At 44.8% G+C, this 20920-nt stretch overlaps 1 protein-coding gene across 1 annotated transcript; it reads left to right on the top strand.

Annotated features, from left to right (window-relative positions):
• The first annotated feature begins 1950 nt into the window (after positions 1–1950).
• On the top strand, positions 1951–8373 carry LOC144100256 (uncharacterized). The gene is made up of 3 exons (XM_077633262.1): positions 1951–2029; positions 6941–7077; positions 7947–8373. The coding sequence occupies exons 1-3, from the start codon at positions 1963–1965 to the stop codon at positions 8136–8138; spliced, it is 396 nt and encodes a 131-aa protein (XP_077489388.1). The 5' UTR covers positions 1951–1962; the 3' UTR covers positions 8139–8373.
• Positions 8374–20920: the final 12547 nt, after the last annotated feature.

Below are 20920 nucleotides of genomic sequence, written 5' to 3'. Positions count from 1 at the left end.
AAGAAAAGTGATTGATTGAATTTTTTGTGTTATGTGAGGAAGAAAGACGCGGCAGTAGTTGGTAATTGGCCTGTAATTAATGAAGAACTAGAAAATATTCGGTGAAAGCTATTTGCTTTCCGTAGTCATGACTATAAGTACCTAAAAATGAAGTATGAAAAACAGTTTCATACCGGCTGTTTGTCTTCATGACGCAAAATGCATCTACTGAGTGGCAAGATGCATGAGGCTATTGTTTCTCTGAACATGTTCTCCAAAATATCTGAAATGGAACAGCAAAGATAAATAGTCATGCCCTGCTGCATTATACGAGGTTTACAACCAGCAACACTCATTGTATACATAAGATGTAAACCCTTGCTGGGGCACACAATCAGTAGGAAGAATTTTGACAGCACAACTTTCATTCTACGCTCTGTAATAAAATAGAAAATTTCAGAAAAAGCAGTCAAAGCCACGAGCTGAAACAAGAAGTATTCAGTAGCCAATTATCTTGAAATGTGCTACTGAAATAAAAGGAAATTACAAGAAGCGAGAATAGACCAAGTTCCCACAAAAATTTAAAAGCACAAAGATGAAAAAAAAACAATTCCGGGTACAAAAAATGCAGAGTTAGACACAAGGCCTTGACTAAACGAAGGCAGATAACAGTGTATTTAGCGCTGTTAGCAAATTTTAAAGCAACACAAGATCTGCAAAAACTCTGTCTTCTTGAGCCGCCGGAGAAAGGAAACTGTCCTCTCCCCACCCCTTCCCCTGTAGTAAAAGCCATAGCATGCCGGACGGCCGGAATATGCAGTGGAATGTGCGCCATCAAAGTGCAGGCTATTCCAACAATTGTTAGAGGGCACAGCTAACTGCCAACAACTTTGCCTTACAACTGAGCACTGAAGTATCATGCGTGCAGGCTGTTAAGGCAGAGAAGTGGCACAGAGCGCAGCCATTCCCGCGAAACTACTTCGGGGACAAATCGAGCCCCAACTAAACACCACAGATTTTAAATCCATGCCTGCACTCCATGAACTAATAAACCGGATGATGAAATTGCCAGCATGAAAATTGCACAATGCCACAAACGAACACTAACACTTTGTTTGACAGAACAGTGTCATAAACACTCACCATTATTGCTGTTATCCGCGTAATCCTCCAGTACTTCCACCAGTGAGGGCTCAGGACTGTGTACAACATGCACAACAAGCTTGCCGCCACAACGAAAAAAATGTGGACTCGCGAAATAACAAATAAAAACTTGCGAAGAAACGCTGAAAAAAATCACGAAAACGGTGCGGCCGTCGCAACAAAACTGGTAATGGGGCTTAGATTGGATTGGATGTGAAGCTAGCGTCGCGGCTAATGACGGTGCCCATGGCCGTTAGGCTGCCCAGTGTCAAGAGAGTTCTAATTATTGTTCTGGTTTTGAAATTGCGGCGTTTGTGGCTGTCGGTCTAACTTGAGCAATTTCTTTAAATAATCATACCGTACATACATTCGCACGCATAAAATAAAATCAGGGCGTGCAATAGTCGACTTCTTGAAATAATTAGTTCCTGAAAATGTAAGACTGCGAAAGCAGGAATGATTAAAATCTAAAGGTAGCATAATTTCAGCATGTTCATGCCTTCCAATACAATAATATCTAGTTCTGGTAAGTTTTTAGCACATTTCCAAAATTTTCAATGTGCTGAAAGAACATCATGCATATTCGAATATCCTCTGAATATCCACTAACTGATATCTGAATCCAATAGTCCCCTCAACATGCAGAGGATATCGATACATGGCAATCGGACGTTAGGCCCAATTGTAATTATCCTCTGCATATGCATGGTTTACTGGGTGATTTGGTAAACAAAATCGAATTAAAATGAGAGCACTGCTTGGGAACACAGATGAAGTGCCTGTAATTCTAAAACTGCACCTTGTCTTTTCGCAGGCCGCACCCTTGTCGCAGGCGCTTTGATGGCTTTTGCGCTCTTGCTGGTGGCCGCGATTCCAGATGAAGACAAGTCCACAGTCCAGACAGCGGGTGAGTAGATTTAAGTAAGCAGTAGCCTTATATTGGCTGCAGGGAGAGGCGAGAATCACATCTCTGTATCTTCGAATCAGTGGCTGATATAAAAGTTTTTGAAATGTGAAGGCTCTCTTCTTGCTCACTGCCGGCGAGCCTCACTTGTTCCATCAGCACGCATATTGCTCAGTGCGGCGCTGTTCCTTCAGAGCGAAATTTTCAGGCAGGGCGTGAGGAGGAATGGCATTATTTCTACAGATTTGAGTGCAGTGCAGTGAAGGTTGCTGCATGACTTCGGCGTTTCGATACCTACCTTCCCGGCTCGTTTTCGCGAATGCTTTCCGGCGTATTCTGGGGGAAACAGAGCAAAGTAATTTCATATTTCCAGCAGGGGGATACACAAACCAAAGTCTTTCTCATAATGCAGCTTTGCCACATTTATCGGAACACCAATTGTTCTGAAAATGGAACCCCATATATGCGCGACCCTTCTTCGTTAAACAGTTAAACTTATAAAATATTCGCACTTACCACCACCACGGCACTCGCATTGGGATTTGTCCTTTTAGGGCCACATAAATGGTTAGTGAAATTACGCAGGAATTTCAGGTCTGCGTAGCAGGCAGTCAGCTTACGCAAACCAAATGGCTGTCGCCTGAACGACTAGGTGCGTAATGCGGACACACACATACACTATTTCGTTGCTTACTCAGGCAAAACGAGGCACGAATTTCCCGCACCCATATCTTACACATTTTTACATCTCGCTTTCAATCATTTGTGTGACCCGCTGTGCTTATAAGCCATGCCGAAGACAAATTTCAGGACTGCAACGGCGGACTAGTGGTTTGTGCATCCGCCTCGAATGCGGGAAGTGCGTGGTTCGATACCAGTGCCGCTGGGTAGCCAACCGGAGATACAATGGACGCAAGCTTTGTCCTTCATAGTGGTCGGCTTCTTTATCGTAAATTCTTGGGAAAAGAAATACCCTGTGCCATGTTGCTCTTTGGCCACAGATACCCTTGCGCCATTGCAATTCATCGTCACCATAATCAAGGAAAAGTTTAGCTTTCCTGCAAAACGCTCACTTGTGTCACTTGTCTACGTCAGCAGCAAACACCGTTTAACTCAACAGCGATGGACGATTTTTCATCCGCGGCACAGAATGAGATAGTTCCTGCTGTACCCGCAACGGCTCCGCCCTTTTACCATATAAATTCACAGGAGCGTACCCAGTTTTCAAAATACCCGTACGAATTTCGATAGGACATGCTGGCAGCGGCTGAAATTAAATGTTCTTGAGACTTTCTAGGCTTCTGAGTGCACGTTGTACAGACGTCACTTTCCGTGTGTAACACTTATGTGCTGCTCGCTGGACACATTTTGTGCGTCGCGTGCATTTAGGTGTAGAAGAACGGCAGATTGTGTGAGTTCAGCGCCTGTATGTGTGTTCCCTTCTTTCTTCGTCCTTGTTGCTTAGCGCTGCTTTAATATTATGGTGCATTTAGGTGTCAAGCTTCAATCATACATTTGTTTAAGACATGGGGATTTGTGGGATCACCACATGTTTCTGTTTGTATCCTCAAGTTGGTTTATTGGAGTAGCATGCCAGGCCAACAGACACAGACCTCTCTTGTTTCATTACCGTGTCTCCTCTTCCTCCTCCTCCTCTTTCTGATGATATTTTGAAAAAAAAACGCAGTGGCCGCAAGGCAACCCGTCTATAATGTTTACAGTTGGACGATTGGGGCTATTCCTAGGGTTTCTTTTTGTGCTGCATCATGCAAATGAGCGTTCCTTCACTTTCGAAGGGTACCTCTGGCATCTGGGATGTGCCTCCTTCTGAGGGCTGTGGATGTCGCCGTGACTGCCCTGAGCTTGGTTGGGCTGCTCTATTGCTTCATCTTTGAGTCGGCATGGCGTGACCGAAAGGGGAGACATCTCCAACTAAAGTTGAAGCTTGTCCTTCAGGCAGCAACATGAGAGGCAGTTGAGAATGGTTCGATTATTTTAGTGATCATGAGAAGTGACCACTGCATTTGGATAGAATGCGTCGCCCGAGTTTCACCGGCTGCCACAATATCGTGTTGAAACAAGTAGCGCTGAATAAGTTGCTCGTCGTAAAAACCCAACTATTGCATTTTGAAAGTTAGGATACGCAGGTTTGGTGCGGGCTCTCAGGTCTCAACTTAAAGGGACACTGAGGAGAACTCTATCATTTTTTTTTTGTTAGCAAAATCTGATAGTTTGGCATTTCATAGCTTTGTTGCCGCTTGTCCGGGCGCGAAAGATGCATTTATTTCAAAGAAATTTGGATTCGAAGAGGAAAAAGTTTTTCCCACCGCTCTGATTCAAACTCAGGGAACTCTTATGACGACATGGCAACTCTTATGACGTCTCAGAGCGGAGTGACGTGACACGTGACGTAAACGCAGACTCCGTGATTTCTGCAGCTAGCGGTTCGGTGCGCAACCTTCCTTTGCCAGCCTCAGAGATACGTGGTTTCCATGAAGTAAGGAAAATTCCTCCAAGGTGGCGCTTCTTGTCCTAGGAAGTCATCACGCTTGTACTTGCGAGATTGGCCTGTGGCGGCGACACCTGTATTTTGGTTCTTGCTATTTTCTGCATTAGAAGAGCTTTGTTTTCAGTAAGAGTGGCGTTTTTGTTATCAGGAGCTGCTATTCTATCGATACAAGCCAACTTCAACTTCTCCTCAGTGTCCCTTTAAGTACAACCTCAATAACTTATGGACGCTAGAAATGCCATCTCCATATGCTGCTCAATGTCGGTCCTTACGGGATTCTGCTGCTTCAAGAATGTTGAGGAGGCATTCAGCGCAGTACTCCCCAGCACCAAAAAGCCCTCATCCCTCAATTTCAAGATTCCTTCGAACAAGCGATAGTAAAAGAAAAATTGCATCTAAACTACCTGGAGAGTGCAGATCAGATCTTAGGAACAGAGAGTCACGTATAGTTAATATTTCTTATGGACATTGTCATACGGACTGCTTCAGGAAGAGTTATTTACGTGCAGCCGAGATATTGGAGTCAGTGCTAAAAGGAACTTTCTGCACGAAAGTACTACCTGAAAGGCATGGGAAAGTAGAATTTGTGCCTGTATGCCGAGAGCAGGACCACTAGAGAGGTGTTTTAGCCAAAGAAGGAAATAATAATGAAAGAAATAACTGGCCCTAGCAATGGTCCAACTACCTTGACCTTGGTCAGTTACCTCGCTGCACCGATGTGTCTAGATTTACATGGCAGCAAGAGCGTTTGCTTATCAACGAAACCCCGGCATCGAGCAGGAAATTTTTTCTTCGTTGTTTTTTGCTAAGAGCATCAATGCCAGACAGGGCGATAAAGGTGAACAACACAGGCACTGACTAACAGATGAAGTTTTAAGACCTTCATCGTCCTGCTTCCATGCCATCCTTTTCTGCTGTGTCGGACCAACTCTCACGCAAAAATCCACTTGCATCTATTGCACATTTTGAGTACTTCAAGGGCTCCTTTTGTATAGCCAATTTTCAGCTTTTCTGCTCTCCTTCAATCAAAGTTATCTGAATGTGTTTGTCATCCCTGCCTATGATGAAATTTAATGAAAATAAATTTACCTGGGTTCGAACTTTGGAAATCAATAGCTGAGAATTGGTTATCCTGATTTTTGTATCGTCGAATAGATAATATTTTCAGGTAGTGCGATTGCATGTCAAGTGCTGTTTCGCCAGCTCTGTGACTTTTTTTCCGCGCCGTATGAAAGCCGACTCATTCGCCACATTTGAAGGAGAGTCACCTCGCAAAATTAACTATTTCTTCTTGAGCACTATGTACTTTTGCATCGAGAGCTCTTAATGCAAAGACACTTTGTTCGTTAATTTTGTAGTATGGCGTCCAGAGAGAGAAGGGAAGGAGACCAGGAGCGAGTCGACATGAGCTTTTTAGTTACCCTTAAAAAAGTTCTTTAGACAGTCTATAGACTTCCATAAAATTCTCTCTATAAAGTCTATAGACTCTCTATAGACGAACCCTAGAGAGCAGTCAATAGGCAAAACAAATCCGATAGACTGTCTATAGACAATTACAGATTTACGCTCATACACTTTTAGTAGTCTTAGTCTATAGACGGTCTATTGTCTACGAGTAGATATATATTAGGTTGGGGCAACCTGAAAACATTGAAAAATAATAAGCCCTGGCCAGCACCACTGACTATGAGTAGACAAAATTAAATGTCTATATAAGGGCATTAGATTCTATAACAAGTCTATAGACTGTCTTTAGACCATTTATATAAGGGTAACCCTTTAGCTGCTGTGTTGCCCTTTATTTTTAGTGGTGACCTGACAATCATTCCTATGAACGCACTATACATTCCGCCGCACAGCTAAAGCACCACGCAAACATGCTGCGAATAAAATGCAGGATGAACTTGCTCGTCATGCTTCCCGCAAGCGCTCTCGCAGACAAGGTTTGTTTATACTTGCAGATGGTGCAAACCATAGCCCATAAATTCGAACCCTTCCTTAGCACGGAAGCGACCGTCGCAACCTTATTTCCTGGCGTCATTATTGGATTACACATATCGCAAACCAGCTAGCGAAGGCACTACTCTTTCGAAAACGCGGCCAAGTTTTTAACGGGATTAGGCAACTGTACTCCGGCCACATTGCCAGTGCCTTATCATGGAACGGTTTGGCGAAACAATGGCGCCTTATCCCGCCGCTGCGCATTAGTCTTAAAATATTGGCCATGCGTACATTTGCCGCATGCGCTCTTTAATTTTTCCACTCTGCGATGTCTGCGCATGTTGCTGAGTAGAGATTGCCTAAATTACTCCGGAGCCTACCATGGCAGTTTCTTTCATAGCACATGTGTCGCTTCAGAGCGTTAAACCACACAATTTACAATGAAGAATTATATTTTTTTATAGCGGCCAGTCTTGCCACCATTCTTGAGGAAGTCTGCCCTTGGAGTGATTTGGGTCGTGTGAAATACGTGCATCGCAGTACCATCGAAGCGTGCCACACTGGGGACAGCGTCACAGCCTTCAGCACACTTCGATGCCTGGTGAGCGATTCTTGAGAATCGGGCCCCATGTGTTCTATTCGAGATGTAATTTCCTACGGTACTAAGCAAAGAGCTCATGTCACGGAGAAATATAGTGGGTATTTTACTGATCCGCTTGGGGGTACGCCTTGAGGTAATTATGGCGCCGGGATTCCGAATTTTTGAAATTATTTTCTTCAGCGCTCGTTATGCACTGCTTTGGCAATATTGTTGACATTTGTTTATTGGAGAATATATTTGTATAATTAGAGAATATCAGATTTGCACAATTTTATTTGCATGTGCCATGTACTGCATCATGTTAAAGACACAGTTCAGACCGCTTTAGGCCACTTTGTAACCTGTCGCTTAGACATGTAATGACGCTGTAAATGCAACAGTCTTCGGCGAACAATCTCACCAGACTCGAAACTTTCTAAACTATATATTTCACAAATATTATTAAAAGAGGGCACAAAACTGTTCGCCGGGACACAATGAGTTTACTCATTATAGAATAACACGCTGGCTTCTACCGACAAGTTACTCTGCGAGCCATTTCAACGGGGCATGTAGAATTTCGAAGGGGGGCAGCTTCACTATCAAAAAATTGTGCGCGGCCAAAGCAAAGCCTTTTGGAAGCCAGAAAGTGTACAGTCAACCGGGGTACCTTTCTTAATTGAGAGGGCGAATTTGAAAGCAAGTCCTGTCAGTTTCGCATCGCAGGAAGATCCCGTTCTGAAAGCATATTGCATTTGGCAAAAGTTTTCTTGGAGAAGGGTAAAGAACTCATATAAGTGATGTGTTACAATGATTTTCGTAAGACACATGTGAGAGAGATAGGTCCGCAGTTAATAGTTTTTCTTTTTGTTCTGCTTTTATGTTGTAAGGGTGAAGACGACGGTGGAGCGCGCCGCAAAAAATGCGAAGAGGCGCGGGAGAGCCCGAGCAAGAAGGAACAGGAAGAATGGCTGCCTGCCGGACCTTTTCCCCAGTGTTTTTCTCCGTACCATTTTGGTGGTAGTGCTGCAATATGCACTCACTCGTGCCCAGATTCAACACGAGTTCCAACCGTTCGCTGATATAGCAATGGCACCGTCCATTCTGACGGTTGCGACCTCTCCCGAACGCTGGACGCTGTCTTCCAGCGCATCGCGGACCATGTTGGCCAGCGGATGGACCTGTTGGAAGGAAGCTCAAGTGGCTGCACACAATGGGGCGGCGGAGCTGAACTGCCGTGCGCCGTGATGCCGCGGCCCTGTGGCATCTGAGGCGCAGCGCCACCGCCGTTCCGAAAAATATGGAACAATATACCCTGCGCAATAAAACATGCTCCAATGTTTTCAAATGAACTAAGAACGCTATTTGCAGTTGCTTTCCCTCGAGTGACTTTCTTTCCCTTCAACCATATATTATATAGCTAAATTTTAATTTTGTTTACTTCGTCGCATGACAATGTGTTCTCAAAGCCACGGAAAATGTTGTTTGCAGTTTAGGTCCTTTCTTATTCGCACTACTTTTTTCGCATTTCTTAACTATTTGGCTTTCTTTGATACGTGCTTTCTTTTCGGACACCAAAGCAAAGTTGAATGTCGCATTGACGTTTGGTACGCTTTAGTTGAAAAAATAAAATAAGCTATTGGAAGTACAACAGCCTTAACGTACTTGGTGAATGCATCTTTTAGAAGCGCTTTTCGTTACCGTTTATGATTTTGCCGAACTGAACTGCGAGGAAAGATTTCAGGAACTACGCTAAAACTGACTGCACTAAAACAGAGTTGAATTTGTGTAGAAACGCTCCCTCCTCAAGCTTCCCTTGTGCCCTTCAAAAGCGCCAAGAGCCCTTCATGCTTATTCCCGCAGCGGTGCTGCAGTTGTACCCAGGCTCGAAGCCGATCTCGGCGGCCTCGTCTCGATGGAGGCGAAAAGCAAATGCTCCCGCATGCTTTGTAATGGCAAGTGCACGTTAAAGATCCCCAGGAGGTCAAAATTATTCAGAAGCCCTCCACTATGGCACCTCTTCCTTTCTATCACACCCTCCTCTATCCTTTCCCTTGCAGCGCGGTTTAGGTTTCCTGCCGAGATAAATGAGACAGATACTGTACTATTTCCTTTCAAGAAAAACCTTTTTCTTCCCAGTGTTCCAGCTTCCCCGACTCCCACCGTTTGCACACACTTATCATAAACAAGAGATAGAACAAATTGAAATACAGCACTATGTGTTGCAAAGTAATGAAAATGAAAGATAACCGAAGACTCTTTCGGGTACAGGAGAGGATTTAAATTAACAGAAAGCGAAGGCAGCAGGGACCATTTACAGGATACGGCTAGTGACGTAAACTTGAGCGAGACTGAGCGCATTGCGTCCCCTCAAGCCACCGCGCCGATCAGACACGTGTCGTAGCATACGACTTACCATTCCCCCCACGTGCTTGATTTTGGCAATGGTGATGTCGGCTTTCAGCCAGCGATGGACGTGTAAGCCCAAATCTTCTCAACCTCATGGACAGGACCCTCGCAGAGGGTAACGCACATTGGGGTTGGAGCCGGTCTTGCGTGCACGAATGTGCACTAGCTCGGATTTGGCTGAGGCAAGAGCGAGCCCGCATGAGTTCGTGTGAGTCTCGACCATGGTAGCGGCTTGCTGGAGGTTGTCCTCCATTTCGCAGACGCTGCCTTGGTTAGCTAATAGTGTTACGTCTTCTGCATACACTGCGTGGTGCACTTTCCCCCCTCGCTGCAGGAGGGAAGGTAGCTCCACCATTGCGATGTTGAACACCAAAGGCTTGATTGAGCACAGTGCCCTGAGGAGTGCCCCTGGTTCCCATGCGGCAAGGTCCGTACTCCTGATCATCGATCCGGAGCAGGGCCTGCCGTTGGGAGAGCAAGTCCATGACGTAGCTGAACGCCTTTGCAACACAATTTGGGCGGCTGAGGTTGAACAGTATGCTGCCGTGCTTGACACTATCGAAAGCGCAATTCAGGTCTAATGCCATAATAGCACGGTCTCTGCATGTGGACGTCCAATAAGCGATGAAGTCCTCGCGGAGTTGTAGGAGTAGGTCTTGGGTCGACACGTGTGGGTGGAACCCGTACTTTGTGTCTGTAAACATACCACTGGATTCGAAATAGAACAACCGCTCTCGAACCATCGTCTCTATGAGATTCCCTACGCCGGAGGTTAGCGCATGAGTCTCATGTTGTCAAAGTGCACTGTTTTTTCGGGCTTAGGAATGAAATTTACGAGGTAGGTTTTTCATTCGCTAGGGAGGGAAAATCTGTCCCAAATAGGATTGATGTAGTCGGAGAGTTGAAAATACATCTGGTCGGGCAGGTTCGCAAGCAGCGTAACTGTAATGCGATCGCGACCGGGAGCCGTACCCCTTCTCATTTTGGCTATGCCTGCTTTAAAATCATACAGCGCGAAAGGAGCGTCGAGGCCCGTGTTGGTTTGTCCTGCATACTGGAACTCGGGACCTTGTGGGTCCTCTGTGTGGTGTAGGTACCGATCACACAGATCCTTAGCTAGCTGTGCATTATTGCCCGAGTAGCGGTGTAGAGCCCGCTTAAGGTTGCGTTGTGTTTCACCTCGCATGTTGGACCGGTCGAGGAGAGCGCGAAAGAGCTGCCAGGTCTTCTTGGAGCTCATCTGTCTTGCAGCTCGGTTGCAGCTGCGGTCCAATTAGAGTCAACCAAACGGACGGTGGAACTGTGGTTTTGAAATGGAAAAGGGTTAGTGTAATTTTGAGAGACACGGATTGAGCAGGGAGGGCCAGGAAGCAAATACGAGTTGGTGCTATCCTACCCGAAATCGAAAAGGAATAATAGGAATGTGTTCTCCGAGTAATGGGATTGAAAGATAATGTATGACACTGAGGGTACCGGAGAAGATTTTAATCAACAGAAAGCGAACGCAGCAGGGACTTCAAATTAAAGTCAGCGAAAAAGATCAGGTAGATAAAGAGGCTATGACGGCCGCTGCTTGAGAAGAATAGGGCTGCTTGAAGATCTATGTGAAATGTTTTTTCCTTCTTTATTTGCCTTTCATGGTTTATAGAAACTCATATAAAAATAGAGTAATTACAGGAGATGAAAAAGGCATTTGGATGAATTCGGGCGCTGCCTCTTTATCGTCTGCGACTATCTGCACTGTTTTCAAGTTTTGCTGCGAGCCAAGTCGCCCTGAGAACTATTTTAGGTACGTACTACATATTTTTTTACGCAAAATTACATAGCCTTCTAGGTTTTTTTTCTTTGTTAGCAGAGTAAGCTCGTGTAATAAAATAGAAGACAGGGCTACGGGGATTTCTTCATCAATCTCCCCGCCGTGCAGGGTTGCCATTCGGAGACTTGCGCATCTGCCATGTTGGCACCTTCACCTCTTCCTCCGTTGTCACAGACACCTCTTCCGTTGCATCCATGTCAGTTGGTTTTCTGGCCGTCTGGGAACGTCCAGTGGCTGCCCTGGCTTTTGGAGTTTTTCCGGTTGGCGTCTACGAGCAATAAAGTCTGAATTTCGAACGGTATTTAACGGCGTACTTTTAACGCGAGAGCGTTAAAGGCCCTGTTATGCAGACGATCCGGCGTAGGCGTTGCGAGTGATAAATACGGTGGCGTATGCAACTATATAAATTTAATGATTGCCGATCATCAAAACGTTTTGAGTCACTTTCTGACGTTAAATTCTCTAAAGGCTAACTCAAGCAAAAAGAATTATTTGGCTGTAGTCTTTTTAAACAGCGTTAGTGTCTGTAATCACATGCCTAAAACCGAGATCTGGCAACTGATTGCTTGCTGTATTTCGTTTCTATAGTTATAAACTGGCCCTCAGGTGTCTGTATCCAAAGCACACACTTCATTAGTATAAAGTGACTTACCGTTGCAAAAGTGCTGGTGCCTCAGGGAGACCGACTACTTCTTTCTGGGAACTGCCCTTCACATTCTCTCCACTTGGCTGAGGAGAAAAACGACAGGTCAAACAACTTCCCAAGAAAGGCTGCAGAACGTACAAGGCGTGAGACACTCATAAAGCGCACTTATTCTCCGGAAATATGATCATAAGGAATTTATTTACAGAAGTATCACGGGAAGTTCCGGGTGTAAAATATTCATACTTATTACGGCTTACCTGTCCCTGCCAATTCATGACCACTATTCAGTGGTTTCATACAGAGTATACTGCAGACATACCCAGCATCCTTGATAGGGATCCTTCCGCCGCTACAAATGTTACCTCTGGAGTCCCTCAGGGATCAGTTCTTGGCCCTCTTCTGTTTTTAATCTTTATTAATGACCTTCCCGCTGGAATTTCGTCATCCATTCGTCTGTTCGCAGATGATTGTGTTCACTGCCGTCGTATTTGTTCTAATAGTGATCAGTCTCTGCTGCAGGATGACTTAAACTTAATCCAAAACTGGTGCTCTACCTGGCTCATGAAGTTGACTGTGACTAAATGTAAGTTTATGCACGTGTCCCGGAAACAATCTAACTTGCTCTACTTATATTCGCTAAACTCGACCGTGCTATCGCAAGTTGAATCTTACAGGTATCTTGGCATCGAAATAAGTAATCTGAACTGGTCAAAGCACATCAAGTCACTTGCTGCACGCGTTTCCAAATCACTAGGCTTCATTAGACGATCTCTCACATTTTCTCCACCCACGGTGAGACTAATTGCATATGAAACATTTATCAGTACCAAGCTTGAATATTGTCACGGAGTTCTCACGGAGAGACGCTTCAACAGCTGGAGTCGGCAAGAGGAGACGATAATGGCGGCCCATCCGCGAAAAGCACGATCGCAACCTCATCGTCTTCGCGGACAGCTTGCGCCACCTGGCTACACTAGGTGGCAATATGCATCGACTATTTGGAACCCCCATCAAGAATACCTAATTCAGGCGTTAGAAGCAGTCTAAAACCGAGCTGCTCGTTTCATAACATCCAAATATGATTCTCGGCTGAGCGTTACTAATATCAAATCTTCCATTGGTCTAACCCCCCTGTCATCACGACGTAAGATAGCAGGACTTTGCCTATTTCACAAACTTTATAATAATTTCCCGCAATTACGTGAGAGCCTTATTCTGCCCCCCTTGAGATCCTCCGGGCGTTTGTTTAATTGCAATAGTGTTCAGCGTATTCAAGGTACCATTAAAGCTTTCAATTATTAATTTTGGCAACTGTTATATTCGAGTGGAATGTACTTCCTGACGATATTGTCAATGAAACCAACTCAGTAAAATTTAAACACTTATTGACTGTTTATTTCTCTCCTCAATTCCTGTAGAATGCCTTTTATTTACCTATTTATTATATTGGTAATTTCAATGCGTCTACTGTGTTTATTTGTGCTTGCCATTTATATTTGTGTTCTATCTCTGTGACCCGTTATTACCATTTGTTCCCCCCACCCCCTTATGTAATGCCCCATTGGGGCCTTTAAGGGAAAATAAATGATGATGATGACGATGATGATGAATGTAAAATTTCATTATAACAATCAACATATCTGCAGATCACCCGAGTGCAGTCTTGAATTTTTTTGTATGAAACTGACAGCTTCATTACGCTAGGCAAAGCAGTCGTCGCATGGGCCGGAGAATGACTCTGAATGACCTTCAGCCCAACCACGTTAGCCCTGTATGACCATATGCGATACAGTTAAGGTGTCACACCCCTGACACCTGACCTTGATACATGACTTTTAGTTGACCTCTGACATTGAGTTGACCTCTGATCTTTGACCTTTGACATTGGGTGGCCTTTGGGTTGACCTCTGACCTTAAGAACATCTGATGGGGTGATGTGAGGCCAATTAATGGCATGCGATGGGGGTGTCGTAAGACCGTGTGGTACCCGCCATAGCCACGTGTTCTTGCGGCTATATATGCAACGGCGGTCGCGAGCGTGTAGCGCAGCTGCCATGAACGAGCCTCAGACGCATAGCAAGTGTGCTTGCTTTTCACTCAGTTCCAGGGTAAGCCAAGTTAAGGCACTGGTAATTTTATCTATTACCATTGTTGTTAACGTCAAAGGCGTTCCCAATTGGTTTTCTATACGAACCTTAAATATTCGATGCGACCGATGGAAGCAGTTTACAAAAAAAATTTGCTACACATAAGTAGAATGTACCATTACTTTCAATATTAATGTAAAGAACCTTACATTTTTTGAATTTTCAATTCTTTTTTTGAAATTGCTAGACATGGAGACGCGACGTATACTTTTTGTCTCTCTGTCAAGCTCAGTGCGCAGCTTTAGATTCGGCGCCGCGTCACTTGTGTGGTAAAAGTCTAAGGAAGCCTTTCTCGGAAACAAAGTAAGCACACGGCGAGACGCCCAAAGCGTGGCTGTGGCAAAGCGTTCAATTTGCAACCTGCGCGTTATATATTAGGCAGATTACGCGGAGATCTCAATTCTGCGATTTCTTAATGAAACAAGAAAAGTAACACTTGACAAAGCGTGTTTGCTCACGGTTATTCTTGTATTTGTTGCAAAGCGCACAAGCTATAAAGATTTTACCCTATACAGTGAACTGATTTTACACACTGCAGTACAGGCTCTTGAGCAGCACTGTCCGCAAGAGATTGGCATGACAGATGACTTCGTGAACAAGATGCTGTTCCGTTGATTTACACACTTGAGTGCAGTGTAGTCATGCGGAGACCCAGGGGCGTGCCCCGACTTCCTCTCCAACAATAAAGTTTTTCTCTCTCTCTCTCTTGATTTACACAAGTTTCAAGTGCCATAGACCTCGACATTGGCTCACGCTGATATTGAAGGGGACGTGTCTTTCCCAGTCCGCAAAAATTGCGGGAAAATGCATAACAAAACTTTATAGTGTACTTGATGGTAGAGGGTATAGGCGTAAACAATAAATGCGTAGCTGGAAAATCTCGGAAACACACAGCGCGTTCTAAGGCGCCTCATAAATGGTGGCAGGCCCATCCGAGGGTTGGCCATGTCATTTGCACCCGTTCAAGCCACTGCCTTCTCATGCTCGCGTTCTTCGACGTGAGCAGCACAAGTGGCCTTCCTGGATGCGTTCGCAGCGTGAATAACCGTCACTTTTAGCCCCTTATTTTCGACAGGAACAGCGCTTTCAGTGTTCATCGCTGCTTGTTTCTTTTTTTTGCGCCCAGTCACGCTCGCCTGCACCTCTTCCGTGTTAGGCCACCTGGACCACCTGCTCACTTTTTGTGTGTGCGGCTACATAAACCTGTTCTAAGCGAAATAGGTCAGCCTCTCTATTTCTTTGCAGAGCCAGCGTAGCACCAATACTGTCACATAGAGTTAAGAACCACACAGGTCACTGGTGAAAATTGAGGAAGCCTACGATTTGAAGCACTAGCGCTAGGGACGTCCGTAGCCCGAAAGGGAGTGGCAACGGCCGAGTAATCTAAGTCATCGGGAAATGGAGCTGCCCTGTTGGCACCAGCACAGTTTAGAATGTCTCTCGGTGCTTAAGCTTTCTTCGCCCGGATACCATTCGGACGGAATTTTCGGCATGGTTCGGACATGTTTGATTTCATGTTAAGTCTCAAGGTTGGCTCAGAGTCCACCCTTAGGTCGGGATTGATATTGAGCCTCAGCTTTGCGGTAGTTGGCCGATGATGATGTCCAGATTTTGCTAACAGTGCTCGCTACAAAGCATTTATTTCTTTCAAAACTCCTGGTACATCAGCCTGTATGTAAAGCTTTCGTTGTATCGGACGTCTTGCTTCTATGCCAGCTGCGCTCCGTGTGCTTAATCGCTGCACTGCTTGATCACTGAGCAAAATCACAGTGCGTAAAAAAGTCTGCTTGAGTACAACGTTTTTGTAGAGTTAGTACAGAACGAACAAAAGTGTCGCTAAGCCTAGACAGTACACGCTAGTAAAAATTCTTAAACACCAAGAAACGACTTGAGATGATTTTCGTGTCAGCGTTCAGCGTACTTTGTCTGGCAGGTACGGTAGCGACCGAGATGAGCAATGAAGGTCATTTTTTTTTGCAGTCATGAGGCTATGGTCAAGTAGACGGCAAAGAGCGGTCTATGTGTTGTAGGGAGCGTTCAGGATTACACTTATAGCACTGTGGTTACAGGAAATGAGCACTGCACTAAAGGACCTTTGTAACCGTTCCCAATCAGTCGTCATTAATAATCAAATGTCTAACTTATTACCAGTTTCCTCAGAATGCCCCAAGGATCCGTCCTAGGGCCTCTTTTGTTTCTAATTTATATTAACGACCTACCTCAGAATTTAGATTGCCATATTTGGATGTTTGCCGACGATTGCGTTATTTACAAAACAGTTACTGACTCCGTTAACCAGCAATCCCTACAAGATAACCTAAATCTGGTACAAAACTGGTGCAACGACTGGCTAATGACACTTAATATAAACAAATGCAAGTATATATCTTTCCACCGTCGCAGTAATCCTCTCCTATTCCCCTACTCTATCTCTAACGTTCCTATCGACCCTGTCCAATCATATAAATATCTCGGTGTTCATCTTAGTCATGACTTCACGTGGAATAGCCATATCGCGAACATTATTTCATCTGCTAACAGAACGCTTGGCTTCTTAAAGTGTCATCTCCACTCTGCCCCCCCCCCCCCCCCCCCCAGCATGCTAAGCTACTCGCATACAAATCACAAGTTCGATCAGAATTAGAATACGCATCGCCCATCTGGTCTCCCAAACAAGTATACCTTACTAACTCACTTGAATCAGTTCAAAATAGGGCAACTAGATTCATTCATTCCTCATACTCTTTTGATATCAGCATATCAGCTCTGAAATCGCAGTCCAATCTACCTACTCTTGCACTTCGTCGCCACATTGCTAGTTTATCCCTATTTCAAAAATTCTTTTATTCCGAGCTATCACAGGAACCCTATATCTGCCCTCCCCCACAACGCTTTTCTCTACGCACCGGACATCAGCAGCAGGTATCTCGGCCACGAGCACGCACAACAACTTTTTCTTCATCATTCTTTCTCCGGACTGCTAGCGACTGGAACGGCCTTCCCCATGAACTTGCAGCCATCACATGCCAAACTACGTTTCTAAACCAAATTACGCGTTTGCTTGCATCACGATAATCATTTTTCTTTGTATAAATCGTTCAATTTTTGTGTACTTTTTCTGTTGTTAATCTATATGTGTCCCATCCCTTATGTAATACCCTCATACGAGGGTCTTTAAGGAAATAAAGTGAAGTGAAGGTAACCGGGCGGGCACATATTCAAAGGAAAATTTTCGTTGTCAATGATAAACTAGTTAAATTCTGCTGACATTCTTTTTGTGTACTGTATCTAACTTGTATTTTTATATTGACAAATTAGAGGCGATCGTGTCTCTAGATTAAAGCATCAGATACAATTCTCTTCTCCGGCTCATATATGTTTCTTTCTTTCCTTCGAATTCAAGACGCAAGAAAGTGACGATGACTGCAAAAAAAAAAAAAAAATCCGTGATTACACGACAACACGATGACAATACTATCGATTCCAAGATCATGAGGTTAGGATCGCAGCTATGTTTCCCATATAAACATATAAATTTCCATATAAATTCCTGCTGCCAAAGCGTTTAGTAATTCGTTTCAGCTAAAAGATATTTACGAAGACATCCATCAGTTTGTGGCTGCTTGTTCCCATAAGCAAAGTGCACAAATCGTAATCGTTCAGAGTTCACTGATCACAGTTCACGCAAGAAAGTGAGGATCAGCGCAAAGGATCGCCGTGATTACTCGCAGCTTTCAACTAGAGAGTCGTCTTTTCGATTTCGCTGGCCGAAAGTGAGGAGCAATAATAATAATAATTGGCTTTTGGGGAAAGGAAATGGCGCAGTATCTGTCTCATATATCGTTGGACACCTGAACCGCGCCGTAAGGGAAGGGATAAAGGAGGGAGTGAAAGAAGAAAGGAAGAGAAAGGTGCCGTAGTGGAGGGCCCCAGAATAATTTCGACCACCTGGGGATCTTTAACGTGCAATGACATCGCACAGCACATGGGCGTCTTAGCGTTTTTCCTCCATAAAAACGCAGCCGCCGCGGTCGAGTGAAGAGAGCTCCTACCAGTTTCAGCCATTTCTCTACGTTGGTGGCACAAAATTAAACGCCATAAGCAGGACCTGCTTGAAACCACGAGGAGCTTTACTCCAATAACAACTTATTCTCATGCGCTGTGACGTGGTTGTAGTTGAAAATTCACAAGCTACTAACTGCGAACACGAGAATACAACGAGAATCTATCGAATCAAAAGTTCATATGATTAGGATCGCCACTGAGTTTTTCATGTAACTATGAAAAAAAAAATTCCAGCGGTCAAAGCGTCTAATAATTTATTCCAGATAATTAGATAACTACGAAGGCATTTAATCAATCATTTTGTGTCTGCTTGTTCTCTTAAGTAAAGTGCACGACTAACTTTTCGATACCCTGTTTGTGCGAAAATTAGTGCCATTTAAAAATTTCAGAAGGTAGGAATGCACGTGGTATAGTGGTTCTCATTAGGGCGAACACCACCAAGGCCGAGATGATGAAGCCGAGGAGGACGAAGGCCGAGATTTCCTGACGGTACTGCATAGTCGGGTTGGGCTGCTGCAGGTTCCTCGGCTGGTAGATTTTGTTCTGCGGAGCACTGGGTGAACCAAAATTACAGTATGGGATGAAAAGACTTAGAGCTAGATGTAATAAGGGATTAATTGCTGATTGGCATGAATAATTACTACCTTATTACATATCTACTCCACCTTGGGGAATTCCTCTAGAACATTTCACCATTAGAGCTAGATGAATCGGCTGACACATGACACCAAACAAGGTGATGGTACAGTAGAGTATGGTACGGTGTGGTATGGTATGGTACGGCATGTTACTGCATGGTAAAGTGTGGTATAGTGTCGTTTGGTTAGGTATTGTAGGTACATTACGGTATGGACGTTTATGGTATGGTATGGTACGGCACGGTATGGTGTGGTATTGAGCGGTGTGGTGGGGTATGGTACGGTATGATATGGTATGGTATTGCATGGTGCAGTGTGATATGGTGTGGTTTAGTATGGTAGGTATGCTATGGTATGGTATTGTGTGGTATGGTATCGTATGGTATCGTATGGTATGGTATGGTATGGTATCGTATCGTATTTGTATGGTATGGTATGGTATGGTACGGTGGATAACTTTGTGACTGCTGCACACGGGCTATCACAGGGGGCGTTGTGGCGGGCTGGGGATTATAATTTCCCCTTTGGATTTTCTAACGTGCTCTGACATCGCACAGCACATGGAGGAGGTCAACCGGGCACATGTAAGCGGTGTCCGTACGATACAACATAGGCTTTAAGCACAATTCATACAAGGCCCGGTTCCTGAGCTATACTGTCTGATGACTTTCAGGAAAAAGTGTGAAATGCTGCAAAATATGCAGACACTCCGAAACCTCGTAATCATTGTCATAATTATTACCATTACCCCACCTACGCCCACTTCGGGATCTGTGCCAGATGGAGTCCCAGCTCCCCCCCCCCTCTTATCTCCGAGAACTTCCTACTCTCTTTCTTCATTCGCCCAGCAGACTTTCGCCGCCCTCTACTGCACCCTAAAGTCCTATGTACGGATTATTTAAGATTGCAGTTTTGTAGTCCTTAGGCACACTGATGCGAATTTTACTGAGCCATTATGAGAGGTGGTATACGTTTAAGGATACCATCTTTTTTAATTACTCCGTGAAATAAACATGGTCGTTTCACAAAAAACCATCGACAACTGCACTGGTGTCTACCCATACCACTATGTGAACGAGCGAATATAAATGAGCGGATGCGCGAAATAGCACGCACAGCATGCGGCAAACTTCGAGGTGGCCCAGCATGCGCTGCTGGGAACGTTGCGCCGTATAGGGCACAGAGTATTGTTAATGTGCCTGGCTTCTCGAGAGCTAGACCCCACAGCCTTCAATACCATATGAAGCCTCGAGCATTACGACGGCCGAAAGGGCAGACTAAAGCACCTCTGACTTAAACAGTGACTCCTGGTCCATGCGGCGGACCCTCGTCAAACATACTAATAGCACCGTTTTAGTACCAACTGTTTTTTTTTTCTTCATTTTTATTTCCTTAAAGACCCCCTGTAGGGGGTTTTACATAAGGGGTGGGGTTGACATGCGGAAGCAAAACATTTTTTCATGATGGCAGGTGGGATTTAATTTTTTCTAGGAAGGCTGATGGACAGGTGATGGCTGCAGTTTCTTGGGGAAGGTCGTTCCAGTCGCTTGCTGTTCGGAGGAAGAATGACTTGGAAAATGTAGTCGTACGGGCACGTTGGCGTAAAACTTTCAGCGGATAACCAATGCGGTGAGACGTGCGTGATGGCGGTGCGCAGATGTATGGCTGCTGTTACTCTTGGCGGGACCGGTACACTTGCTGTGGAGTCTTTATGTGACAACCCCCCTTTTTATGGGAAAAGTGAGCATGGCGGTCCCGCTCTAGCCATGAAAATGGTAGCAATTAGATGTGATATTTCTTTTTTATATTTGTTAATAATAGAAACTCACGGAACGGTTAACGCTGTGTATATCGAGATTAAGCGACACATGATCAGGTATTTCCATTGGCGATATATTGCGGTAAGGAATTTGAGAGCGACACATCTAAATCGGCAGTTAGAGGTCACTCTTTTTGGTTTTGGGCACATACTAGTTAGCACCCGAAATGATTGCCATGGCCACCACACCACTCTCCCGCCTTACTCCGCTCTCGACGCGTACCCTCCACCTCCTACCATAACCCTCAGTCTCCTTTCCCATGAAAACCACCTTCCGGTTACGCCGACTGATACTACTAATACTAATCCTACGATGGCCCTGCA

Source organism: Amblyomma americanum, chromosome 8 (genome assembly GCF_052857255.1).
Source record: "Amblyomma americanum isolate KBUSLIRL-KWMA chromosome 8, ASM5285725v1, whole genome shotgun sequence".
Taxonomy (NCBI): domain Eukaryota; kingdom Metazoa; phylum Arthropoda; class Arachnida; order Ixodida; family Ixodidae; genus Amblyomma; species Amblyomma americanum.
Note: the sequence above shows the minus strand (reverse complement) of the source record. Positions and strands in the feature narration are given on the sequence as shown.